This window comes from Abramis brama (assembly GCF_963993115.1).
Source record: "Abramis brama genome assembly, chromosome: 6".
NCBI classification, from domain to species: Eukaryota; Metazoa; Chordata; class Actinopteri; order Cypriniformes; family Leuciscidae; genus Abramis; species Abramis brama.
Window position 1 is genome coordinate 28,349,493 of NC_139968.1, and position 14,082 is coordinate 28,363,574.

At 38.0% G+C, this 14,082-nt stretch overlaps 1 protein-coding gene across 1 annotated transcript in view; it reads right to left on the reverse strand.

Annotated features, from left to right (window-relative positions):
- Window positions 1-1,011: 1,011 nt before the first annotated feature.
- Window positions 1,012-14,082, reverse strand: part of LOC311085886 (uncharacterized protein) — a 152,223-nt gene continuing 139,152 nt past the window's right edge. The window contains exon 37 of the mRNA XM_084118506.1: window positions 1,012-1,570. Within this exon, the coding sequence (XP_083974632.1) occupies window positions 1,567-1,570 (4 nt within the window). The 3' untranslated portion in view covers window positions 1,012-1,566. The remainder of the gene's footprint in view (window positions 1,571-14,082) is intronic.

A 14,082-nucleotide genomic window follows, 5' to 3' on the forward strand; every position in this document is an offset into this window, starting at 1 on the left:
ATAAATTTGTAATTATTTCTATTTCCTATTTTATTTTTTATTTAATTTCATTCACTTTCATAAAGCAATTTGAATAACCATATTGTATGAAATGTGGTATATAAATATTGCCTTGCCTATTTTTCATTTAATTCTTGGTAATCAGAGGGGGAAATTGGATTTAATGCTTAACTCTTATTGTTATTTACCAGAAATTGGATTTAACGCTTAAACCAAGTACTGGTAAATAATAATAATAAAAAAGTACAATTGTAGATAAAAGTAAATAAATATAGTTTCTGTAGCAATGAATCTTTCACAAAATATATGTAGCCTAATGCCATTTTAACATTTTGTGTAAAACAGTTAATGGAAACGCAGTCAGGAAACAATAAGATTTTACGACTTCTCAGTTTATTTGCTTTCTGGGCTCTCTTTTCCCCAATAAGGTAAAGATCCTATATGCTACTTATAGAAATAAAACTATAATTTAAACAGAACATAAATGATTTCAAACATGGAAGGAGAACAAAGACGTGGATGCAAAAGCACAAACCTGAACAGAAATACAAAATTCAAACCAAAAGATCCGCAAAACCATCACAACACCTCAACATGCTGATAAAAGTCTGTCTTAACAAGTATAGAAAGTCACTAACCTCAACTGAATCGGTTAATGACAGTGATAGATAAATTAAAACTTTATATTCAAAAATTTAAATTTATAACAGTTTATTGTTAATACTTTTTAATAAACAATGAACAGCTCTCGTATTTACTGTCAATTCAGTTTATTCTCAAATATTATCCATCTCATCTGAAACAATAGCTTTCATAAAATATGTTAAAAAAAATGAACACAATGAACAGTTATAACTTACCTCAGGAATTGCATTAACTTAACTTACAAGTAAGAACAATCAAGAAGGATTGCAGAATAAATGAACATTAAGTAAACTGGAGGGAGTTTGTCAGCTGACCAATCTAAAGGATTTATGAGATAGTGGATAACTTGTAGAAGGAAGACACAGGTGCAATAAAATGAATTTTATTAAGAAAAAGATAGACAAGTAACTAACAGAACTAAATGAAAACCATGAGTGGATGAAGAAATAAAGTGCAATAGATTCATAGAATGTAAGTGATTAAGTTGTTGCTATGACAGAGTTATCTGATGAAAAGAAAAACTGGTGAAGAGGAAGAACCTTATTCTGCTTTAAACAAATAAACAAGATTATTTGTTATTAACTGAATCAGCGATACAACATCTAAATGTAAGTTTGTAAAAATACGGTAATCACATACTAATAATATACACTAATGCCAAGGTCTCTAGAAAGAGGTTGTATGAGGTTGAGGTTATGCAGGTTGAGGTTGAAAATGACAGTAAGGACAGTAAGAAATCGTGTAGCTCACAACAATTTAACGTTCAATATCACAATGACAATGACAGTTATGATTAGCAATATTTTAATTGCTTCAATATGAATGAGTTTAATTCCAATAACATCATGATTGTAGCCTTATAATAAAGACTTCTTTATTCTTGCTTCATCTCAGCTCTGACCAAGATCTTCTCAATCCATTTCACCTGTAAATAAAATAAAATTATAATTTGCAATCGTACTAAACCAACAATAATCATTCAATATCACTTATGTGTACATGTATATTTCTAATAATGCTGTTTACATTAGCAGTCATTTTAAATAGTAATACATTAGAGCTAGTATGATAAACATTTGTTGAAGCAGTGTGGTTTGAAGCAGTTTAAATTAGCTATTAAACACATGCATTTCTGTATAATCACTCTGAATTCATTAGATGTAGGTTTTAAATGGTCTCACCAAATCTCACCAAAATCCCTGTTCATTTTAAAGATATAAAACTGATATTGTCAGTTGAGAACAGTTTTTATTTAAATATAGAATGTAAATTTTAGATTAAGTTGTACAAACATCAGATCCTCACCCGTTTCTTAGAGTTTATAAAGTAAAGAAAGCCTAAAGCAATGTGACGTGATGCTTGTGAAAGTAGAAACACACAAGAGACAGAGACATTGATCATGTGAGGCTGGACGGCTGTGAGCTGAATAAAGCTATTGTTCAATAAAGTTGTTTGTTCCTTAGTTTTTTCTCCCGAAACCACTAAGTCCAAACCCCGCCGCCCGGCTGATTCTAGAGATTTCATAGGTCATGTCAAGCCAAGTCACCTTCATTTATATAGCGCTTTTTACAATACAGATTTTTACAAAGCTTTACAGCAGGGATAGGCAACTCCGGGCCTGGAGGGCCACTGTCCTGCAGAGTTTAGCTTCAGCCCTGATAAAAACTCACCTGCCTGTATCTATCTAGTAATCCTGAAAAGATTGATTGCCTTGTTCAGGTGTGTTTAATTAGGGTTGGAGCTAAACTCTGCAGGACAGTGGCCCTCCAGGACTGGAGCTGCCTATCCCTGCTTTACAGTGATAACAGGAAACTAGATTAAAAAGTTCGTCGAGACAAACTTTAAGTTGGCTTGAGAAAGCCGGACCAGAAAGTTTAAAGAAGTTTAAAATAGTTTAGAGTTTAAATTAGTTTAAAGTTTAAAGTAGTTTAAAGTTTAAATTAGTTTGAAGTTTAAAGTAGTTTAAAGTTTAAAGTAGTTTAAAGTTTAAATTAGTTTGAAGTTTAAATTAGCTTAAAGTTTAAATTAGTTTGAAGTTTAAAGTAGTTTAAAGTTTAAATTAGGTAGTTTAAAGTTAAAAAGTTGTTGGGGGTTTTCTAGTGGGTTGCTAAGGTGTTCTGGGTGGTTGCTAGGGTGTTCTGGGTGGTTGCTATTGTGTTGCTAGGCGGTTGCTAAGGTATTTTGGGTGGTTGCTATGGTGTTGCTAGGCAGTTGTTAAGGTATTTTGGGTGGTTGCTAGGTGGTTTCTAGGGTGTTCTGGGTGGTTGCTAGGGTGTTGCTAAGTGGTTGCTAGGGTATTTTGGGTGGTTGCTAGGGTGTTGCTAGGCGGTTGCTAAGGTATTGTGGGTGGTTGCTAGGCGGTTGCTAGGGTGTTCTGGGTGGTTGCTAGGCGGTTGCTAGGGTGTTCTGGGTGGTTGCTAGGCGGTTGCTAGGCTGTTCTGGGTGGTTGCTATGGTGTTGCTAGGCGGTTGCTAGGGTGTTCTGGGTGGTTGCTGTGGTGTTGCTAGGCGGTTGCTAGGGTATTCTGGGTGGTTGCTATGCTGTTGCTAGGGTGTTCTGGGTGGTTGCTATGGTGTTGCTAGGCGGTTGCTAGGGTATTCTGGGTGGTTGCTATGCTGTTGCTAGGCGGTTGCTAGGGTGTTTTGGGTGGTTGCTAGGCGGTTGCTAGGCTGTTCTGGGTGGTTGCTATGGTGTTGCTAGGTGGTTGCTAGGGTATTCTGGGTGGTTGCTAGGCGGTTGCTAGGGTGTTCTGGGTGGTTGCTAGGCGGTTGCTAGGGTATTTTGGGTGGTTGCTAGGGTGTTCTGGGTGGTTGCTAGGTGGTTGCTAGGGTGTTCTGGGTGGTTACTAGGGTGTTCTGGGTGGTTGCTAGGCGGTTGCTAGGATATTTTGGATGGTTGCTAGGGTATTTTGGGTGGTTGCTAGGCGGTTGCTAGGGTATTTTGGGTGGTTGCTAGGGTGTTCTGGGTGGTTGCTATGGTGTTCTAAGGTATTTTGGGTGGTTGATAGGGTGTTCTGAGTGGTTGCTATGGTGTTGCTAGGGTGTTCTAAGGTATTTTGGGTGGTTGCTAGGGTGTTCTGGGTGGTTGTTAGGCAGTTGCTAGGGTGTTCTGAGTGGTTGCTATGGTGTTGCTAGGCGGTTGCTAGGGTATTCTGGGTGGTTGCTATGGTGTTGCTAGGCGGTTGGTAGTTGTCAAAGATGGTTTATATGGAGTTAATATCCGGTTGCTAGGGTGTGGCTATGAACATTTTAGGCCATTACTTATTGGTTGCTTGATAATATAAATCCTCTGAGGGAGAGAGAGAGGGAGAGATGCAGGGGTGTCAGGCCCTTTGGAGTCTGTGTGTGTGAAAACGGCAGTTTGGATTCAAATGTTTTTAGAACTCCCCAACAGAGTCCTGCACGGGTCCATTTTTGGAGACCCGCCCCCGCCCGTACCCGCAAAGTTCAGCACCAGATCCGACCCGTCACCCGTGATAATATCAAAATTAAATTCGCACCCGCCCAGACCCGTTAATATTCGGCCCGCTACCCGACCCGTGCCCGCGATAAATCACACACAAGCTAAAATCTATTGAGCGGTGGGGACGCGTTCATAGGGTGCGCTGCCAATAACGCACCTAAAAGCTGTCACAAAGAACTGGGAAAAGTAATGATTATTAATATGTCAAATATATCAAGGATACATTTCAATTGTTTATTAATAAACAAGTGTTTTCTGTGTCAAAGTTGAAGTTGACGATGCTGACTGACTCGCGATCTTCGCAGTAGTGAGCGCGCCAGAGAGAAAATCACATTACGGATTGCATAAGCAGAGAGCAGTCTGCTTTCTTTTTCTTTTTTTTTTTTTTTTTATTGTTTTGTTTAAAAGTAGACATTTCATGATTTCTATTTCTCAGGTCTGTGAGGCAAGTAGCTTATACGCTGAGTTTCGGTTTATTTAAGAGACGAGCCTCAAGTTCACGCGCCCGCGCCACCGTGTCGTGATTATTGCCTGCTATAGCCTATTTACCTCCTATTTATTGAATCCAATAAATTGGTTGATGAAACATTGATTAAAATTAAGATACAATTAATACGAAACGAAATTCACTTTAAAGAAAGGTTTTCTACATAAACTTAATGAAATGTTCAAAATCATGTCTGCCCACTGCATTTGTCTCCCGATATTCGGGATCATCTTATCTTATTCATGCTTTTCACTTTTCATATAATCAACATGAAATTTAAAAAAATATATTATTTTATTTAAACATGAATATGAAACTAAATCGTTTTTAATGACAGGGCTACAACACATACAGTACAGAGAAATTTAATGTCGGAGCATTGCCGGTGAGCATTGTGGAGGGGGAGATAGGCTACGATTTTCGATCATTTATCAATATTATTTTGCTTGATATGCCAATTCTTAATATTTGGTGTTTTTAATGTTTGTTTGAGATCTCTGTGAAAGTTTTAATTGTAGGTTCGTGGCCCTGAGTGTCGCGATTTCGGTTTCATTTCGCATATAGCCTACAGCCCTTATAATCATAGATGACGCCACCGGTTTTTATTTAAAAGAAAGACATATGTATATATGTTTGTATGTAGGCCTATATATGGGCAATTTATATACACAATACTTACTAAAATATAATTAATATCATTTTATTGCATTTGTATTAGTTGTTTGAAGAGTAAAAAAAAAATCGGTAGGTCTTAACACAAGTTCACTACCGGCAAGTCGGTCGGACTAAAAAGGGGGAAAAAAAATAATTGGGTTGGTCCTAAATTGACAGGGTCGGTCGGGTTACTGCAAACAAGAATATTTTTAAGGACGGCCTGACTAAAACACATATTTGCGTATGTGTAATGGTAATTTAGACATACAAATATTGCACATATTTTTCATCCGTTACCCGCCCGCAAGGAGTTCATTATCCGCCCGCATCCCCGCCCGTGAATTTTAGGAATGTCACAATCCACCCGTTTTAGCCACTTTTATGCGGGTAACCCGACCCGTTGCAGGACTCTGCTCCCCAATGTAAGTCAATGGGAGTTTTTCCGAGTTTTGATCGTCATTTTTAGGAAAACCGTAAGTCCGATCAGTCTGAAAAGATATAGCAACTCGAGTCAGATCAGTTTGAAGGTCTGAGCCGAGTTTGGAGTATGTAGAGTTAAAGCTCTAGGAGGAGATTGAGTGTAATTTTTTGGTAAGAAGAATAATAATAACTAGATTAAAAAGTTCGTCGAGACAAACTTTAAGTTGGCTTGAGAAAGTTTGGACTGGAAAGTTTAAAGTTTAAAGTAGTTTGAAAATTAAAGTAGTTTGAAGTTTAATTTAGTTTAACGTTTAATTTAGTTTAAAGTTTAATTTAGTTTAAAGTTTAAAGTAGTTTGAAGATTAAAGTAGTTTGAAGTTTAAAGTAGTTTGAAGTTTAATTTAGTTCAATGTTTAATTTAAAGTTTAATTTAGTTTAAAGTTTAAAGTAGTTTGAAGTTTAATTTAGTTTACAGTTTAAAGTAGTTTGAAGATTAAAGTAGTTTGAAGATTAAAGTAGTTTGAAGTTTAAAGTAGTTTGAAGTTTAATTTAGTTCAATGTTTAATTTAAAGTTTAATTTAGTTTAAAGTTTAAAGTAGTTTGAAGTTTAATTTAGTTTAAAGTTTAAAGTAGTTTGAAGTTTAATTTAGTTTACAGTTTAAAGTAGTTTGAAGTTTTTAGTTTAAAGTTTAAAGTAGTTTGAAGTTTAAATTAGTTTAAAGTTTGAAGTAGTTTAAAGTTAAAAAGTTGCTAGGGTGTTTCTAGTGGGTTGCTAAGGTGTTCTGGGTGGTTGCTAGGTGGTAGCTGGGGTATTCTGTATGGTTGCTAGGTGGTTGCTAGGGTGTTCTGGGTGGTTGCTAGGGTGTTGCTAGGTGGTTGCTAGGGTATTGTGGGTGGTTGCTAGGTGGTTACACACACACACACACACTCTCTCACACACATACTCACCCACATACACTCACACATGCACACACACACTAACTCGCTCTCACACACACACACACACAGACACACACACACACTCTCTCTCTCTCACACACACACACACACTCACACACACACACAAACATGCTCACTGTCTCTCACACACACACACACACACACACACACTAACTCGCTCTCACACATACACAGACACGCTCACACACATAGACACACACACTCTCTCACACACGCACACACCCTCGCTAACTCTCTCTCACCCACCCACACACACACACACACACACACACACACACACACACTAACTCGCTCTCACACATACACAGACACGCTCACACACAGACACACACACACACACTCTCTCTCACACACACACACACACATAGACACACACACACACACTAACTCACACACACAAACACACACACACACACACATAACCAGACATGCTCACTATCTCACACACACACACACACACACACACACACTCTCTCTCTCTCTCTCTCTCTCTCACACACATACACGTGCACACACTCACACACACTAACTCGCTCTCACACAGACACACACACACACACACACACACACACACACACACTCACGCACATACATTCACTCACGGACATACACTCACACATGCGCACACACACACACACACACACACACTCTCTTTCTCTCTCTCTCTCTCTCTCTCTCTCTCTCTCTCACACTCACGGACATACACTCACACACGCACACACCCACCCACACACGCACCCACAGACATGCTCACTAACTCACACACACACACACACACACACACACACACACATACACACACACACACACACACACACACACACACACACACACACACTAACTCGCTCTCACACATACACAGACACGCTCACACACATAGACACACACCCTCGCTAACTCTCTCTCTCACACACACACACACACACACACACACACTCACGCACATACATTCACTCACGGACATACACTCACACATGCGCACACACACACACACACACACACACACACACACACACACACACACACTCACTCACTCACTCACGGACAAACACTCACACATGCACACACACACACACACACACACACACACACACACACACACACACACAGACAGACACAGACACACACACACACACACAACCAGACATGCTCACTATCTCACACACACACACACACACACACACACACACTCACTCTCTCTCTCTCTCTCTCACACACATACACGCGCGCACACACACACACACACTAACTCGCTCTCACACATACACAGACACGCTCACACACATAGACACACACCCTCGCTAACTCTCTCTCACACACACACACACACACACACACTCACGCACATACATTCACTCACGGACATACACTCACACATGCGCACACACACACACACACACACACACACACACACACACACACTCACTCACTCACGGACAAACACTCACACATGCACACACACACACACACACACAGACACAGACACACACACACACACACACACACACACAACCAGACATGCTCACTATCTCACACACACACACACACACACACACACACACACACACACACACACACACTCTCTCTCTCTCTCTCTCTCTCTCTCTCTCTCTCTCTCTCTCACACACATACACACACGCGCGCGCACACACACACACACTAACTCGCTCTCACACAGACACTCTCTCTCTCTCTCTCTCTCACACACACACACACACACAGACATGCTCACTGTCTCACACACACAATTTGTGAGTTTTTGAGTTTTGAGTTAAGTTTAAATGAGTTTAGTGTGTGTGTGTGTGTGTGTGTGTGTTCACGTGTGTGTGTGTGTGTGTGTGTGTGTGTGTGTGTTCACATAGACACACACACACAGACATGCTCACTGTCTCACACACTCAGAGTTTATGAGTTTAGAGTTTATAAGTGTATAAATTGATGAGTTTATAAGTGTAAGAGTTTTTGAGTTTAGAGTTTATAAGGTTTAAATGATTTTAGAGTTTATAAGTTTAAATGAGTTTAGAGTTTATAAGTTTAAATGAGTTTAAGAGTTCAGAGTTTATTAATTTATGAGTTTAAGAGTTCATAAGTCTATGAATTCATGAGTTTATTAGTTTATAAGTGTATGAGTTTAGAGTTCATTAGTTTAAATGAGTCTCATTGGCTAATATAGTATATAGAACGGCAGTTTGGTTTAGTCTTCAAGGTGTTTTGATTTGAATTTTCGTCGGTTGGTGAGTTTGAATCTGGATTTGAATTTTTTAGAACTCCCCAATGCAAGTCAATGGGAGTTTTTCCGAGTTTTGATCGTCATTTTTAGGAAAACCGTAAGTCCGATCAGTCTGAAAAGATAGAGCACACCTGGTCAGATCAGTCTGAGTGTCTGAGCCGAGTTTGGAGTATGTAGAGTTAAAGCTCTAGGAGGAGATAGAGTATAAAATTTTAGTAAGAAGAATAATAATAATAACTAGATTAAAAAGTTCGTCGAGACAAACTTTAAGTTGGCTTGAGAAAGTTTGGACCATAAAGTTTGAAGAAGTTTAAAGTAGTTTGGAGTTTAAAGTAGTTTGAAGTTTAAATTAGTTTAAAGTTTAAATTAGTTATAAGTTTAAAATAGTTTAAAGTCTAAATTAGTTTAAAGCTTAAATTAGTTTAAAGTTTAAATTAGTCTAAAGTTTAACTTAGTTTAAAGTTTAAATTAGTTTCAAGTTTAAATTAGTTTCAAGTTTAAAGTAGTTTAAATTTTAAATTACTTTAAAGTTTAAATTAGTTTGAAGTTTAAATTAGTCTAACGTTTAAATTAGTTTGAAGTTTAAAGTAGTTTACAGTTAAAAAGTTGTTGGGGGTTTTCTAGTGGGTTGCTAGGGTGTTTTGGGTGGTTGTTATGGTGTTGCTAGGCGGTTGCTAGGGTATTCTGGGTGGTTGCTAGGTGGTTGCTAGGGTGTTCTGGGTGGTTGCTATGGTGTTGCTAGGCGGTTGCTAGGGTATTCTGGGTGGTTGCTAGGCGGTTGCTAGGGTGTTCTGGGTGGTTGCTAGGCGGTTGATAGGGTATTCTGGGTGGTTGCTATGCTGTTGCTAGGCGGTTGCTAGGGTGTTTTGGGTGGTTGCTAGGCGGTTGCTAGGGTGTTCTGGGTGGTTGCTAGGGTGTTGCTAAGCGGTTGCTAGGGTATTTTAGGTGGTTACTAGGGTGTTGCTAGGCGGTTCTGGGTGGTTGCTATGGTGTTGCTAGGTGGTTGCTAGGCGGTTGCTAGGGTGTTTTGGGTGGTTGCTAGACGGTTGCTAAGGTATTCTGGGTGGTTGCTAGGCGGTTGCTAGGGTGTTCTGGGTGGTTGCTATGGTGTTGCTAGGCAGTTGCTAGGGTATTCTGGGTGGTTGCTAGGCGGTTGCTAGGGTGTTCTGGGTGGTTGCTATGGTGTTGCTAGGTGGTTGCTAGGGTGTTTTGATGGTTGCTATGGTGTTGCTAGGCGGTTGCTAGGGTGTTCTGGGTGGTTGCTATGCTGTTTCTAGGCGGTTGCTAGGGTGTTTTGGTGGTTGCTAGGGTGTTGCTAGGCGGTTGCTAGGGTGTTCTGGGTGGTTGCTATGATGTTGCTAGGTGGTTGCTAGGGTGTTTTGGTGGTTGCTATGGTGTTGCTAGGGTATTCTGGGTGGTTGCTAGGGTGTTGCTAGGTGGTTGCTAGGGTGTTCTGGGTGGTTGCTATGGTTTTACTAGGTGGTTGGTAGTTGTCACAGATGGTTACTATGGAGTTTTTATAGTTCTTAGCATGATCTTGGCACGATTTAACACTTAGCTAATTGCTATTAGCATGTAGCTATTCACTGCTAGCATGTGTAGCATGTTGGAAGTGCTGTTTGCTAGCATGAGTCAAAAGAGCCAAACCTCATCTTTATACGATGTTCTGATACAGAGATATAGGTCTTGCAAAACGGTTGCTAGGGTACTCAAGTTTGGTTGCTATGGAGTTGCTTGGGAGCTGGAAGCTTTAAACTTAAGAAGTTTAAAGTGGTTTGAAGTTTAAAGTAGTTTACGAGTTTTTGAGTTTATAAGTTTAAATGAGTTTAGAGTTTAAGTTTAAATGAGTTTAGAGTTTAAGTTTAAATGAGTTTAGAGTGTGTGTGTGTGTGTTCACACACACACACACACACACACACACTCAGAGTTTATGAGTTTAGAGTTTATAAGTGTATAAATTGATGAGTTTATAAAAGTGTAAGAGTTTTTGAGTTTAGAGTTTATAAGTTTTAAATGAGTTTAAGTTTTAATGAGTTTAGTGTTTATAAGTTTAAATGAGTTAAAGAGTTCAGAGTTTATTAATTTATGAGTTTAAGAGTTCATAAGTCTATGAATTCATGAGTTTATAAGTCAATTAGTTTATAAGTGTATGAGTTTAGAGTTCATTAGTTTAAATGAGTCTCATTGGCTAATATAGTATATAGAACGGCAGTTTGGTTTAGTCTTCAAGGTATTTTGATTTGAATTTTCGTCGGTTGGTGAGTTTGAATCTAAATTTGAATTTTTTAGAACTCCCCAATGCAAGTCAATGGGAGTTTTTCCGAGTTTTGATCGTCATTTTTAGGAAAACCGTAAGTCCGATCAGTCTGAAAAGATAGAGCACACCTGGTCAGATCAGTTTGAGTGTCTGAGCCGAGTTTGGAGTATGTAGAGTTAAAGCTCTAGGAGGAGTTAGAGTATAAAATTTTAGTAAGAAGAATAATAATAATAACTAGAATGTACATTTCCTGAAGAAAATGTGAAGTGGTGCTTGCAGTGGCAAAACTCACCACTTGGTTGCTAAAGTGCGTTTAGCTAGTTTTTAGCAAGATTATAACAAAATGATCATGATGCTAGCATTATAAGCATGTGACTAACATAATGCTAGCATGTTGCTAGCATGATGCTAATATGATAATGTAGCTAACGTGAATGTAGCTAGCATGATTAGCATGTTGTTAGCATGATGCTAGCATTTTTTAACAAGATGCTAACATGAATAGCATGTTTGCTAGCATGTTTGCTAGCATGTTTGTAGCAAGAAGCTAGCATGATTAGCATGTAGCTAGTATCATGCTAGCATTATTAGCATGTTGTTAGCATCATGCTAGCATTATTAGCATCATGCTAGCATCATGTTAGCATGATTAGCATGTAGCTAGCATGATGCTAGCTTGTTTTACCATGTTGCTAGCATGGTTTACCATGATTTACCATAGTTTACCATGATTTACCACAATTTACCATAGTTTACCAGATTTACTATAGTATACCATGATTTACCATGTTCAAGTATGATTTACTATGATTCTACCATGATTTACCACGATTTACTATAGTTTACCATGATTTACTATAGTATACCATGATTTACCATGTTCAAGTATGATTTACTGATTCTAGCATGATTTACCATAGTTTACCATGATTTACCATAGTTTACCACGATTTACCACGATTTACTATAGTATACTATGATTTACCATGTTGAAGTATGATTTACTGATTCTAGCATGATTTACCATAGTTTACCATGATTTAGCATAGTTTACCATGATTTACCACGATTTACCATAGTTTACCATGATTTACTATAGTATACCATGATATACCATGTTCAAGTATGATTTACTGATTCTAGCATGATTTATCATAGTTTACCATGATTTACCATAGTTTACCATGATTTACCATAGTTTACCATGATGTACTATAGTATACCATGATTTACCATGTTGAAGTATGATTTACTGATTCTAGCATGATTTACCATAGTTTACCATGATTTACCATAGTTTACCATGATTTACCACGATTTACCAAAGTTTACCATGATTTACTATAGTATACCATGATATACCATGTTCAAGTATGATTTACTGATTTTAGCATGATTTATCATAGTTTACCATGATTTACCATAGTTTACCATGATTTACCATAGTTTACCATGATTTATCATAGTTTACCATGATTTACCATAGTTTACCATGATTTACCATAGTTTACCATGATTTACTATAGTATACCATGATTTACCATGTTCAAGTATGATTTACTATGATTCTAGCATGATTTACCATAGTGTACCATGATTTACCATAGTTTACCATGATTTACCACGATTTACCATAGTTTACCATGATTTACTATAGTATACCATGATTTACCATGTTGAAGTATGATTTACTGATTCTAGCATGATTTACCATAGTTTACCATGATTTACCACGATTTACCATAGTTTACCATGATTTACTATAGTATACCATGATATACCATGTTCAAGTATGATTTACTGATTCTAGCATGATTTATCATAGTTTACCATGATTTACCATAGTTTACCATGATTTACCATAGTTTACCATGATTTACTATAGTATACCATGATTTACCATGTTGAAGTATGATTTACTGATTCTAGCATGATTTACCATAGTTTACCATGATTTACCACGATTTACCATAGTTTACCATGATTTACTATAGTATACCATGATATACCATGTTCAAGTATGATTTACTGATTTTAGCATGATTTATCATAGTTTACCATGATTTACCATAGTTTACCATGATTTACCATAGTTTACCATGATTTACTATAGTATACCATGATTTACCATGTTCAAGTATGATTTACTATGATTCTAGCATGATTTACCATAGTTTACCATGATTTACCACGATTTACCATAGTTTACTATGATTTACTATAGTATACCATGATTTACCATGTTTTAGTATGATTTACTATGATTCTAGGATGATTTACCATAGTTTACCATGATTTAGTCAAAAGAGCCAAGTCCCATCTCTATACTATGTTTTGATGCAGAGATATACGTTTTGCTAAACGGTTGCTAGGGTACTCTTTTTGGTTGCTATGGAGTTACTTGGCAGCTGCCAATGATGAAATTCCAAAGGCTTCTTGTCACTATGAATGATATAAACCAACTCCCATGCCTCTGTGACATTCAGAATGGAAGATATCCCTCTTTGGATTTTGGTTGCTAGGGTACTCTGTTTGGTTGCTAGGGAGTGGCTTGTCAGCTGCCAATCATGAAACTCCAAAGGCTGCTTGTCAGTATGAATGATATAAACCAACTCCCATGCCTCTGCGACATTCAGAATGGAAGATAACCCTCTTTGGATTTTGGTTGCTAGGGTACTCTGTTTGGTTGCTAGGGAGTGGCTTGTCAGCTGCCAATCATGAAACTCCAAAGGCTTCTTGTCAGTATGAATGATATAAACCAACTCCCATGCCTCTGTGACATTCAGAATGGAAGATATCCCTCTTTGGATTTTGGTTGCTAAGGTGCTCGACAATGGTTGCTAGGGAGGGGCTTGGAAGTGTTTAGGTGATTCATGATTGGCTGTTTGCTGCCCCGAGTCAAATGAGACCACCCCCATGTTTCTATGACAATTCAGTCTGGAGATATCTCTTTGAACTCTTTCAATG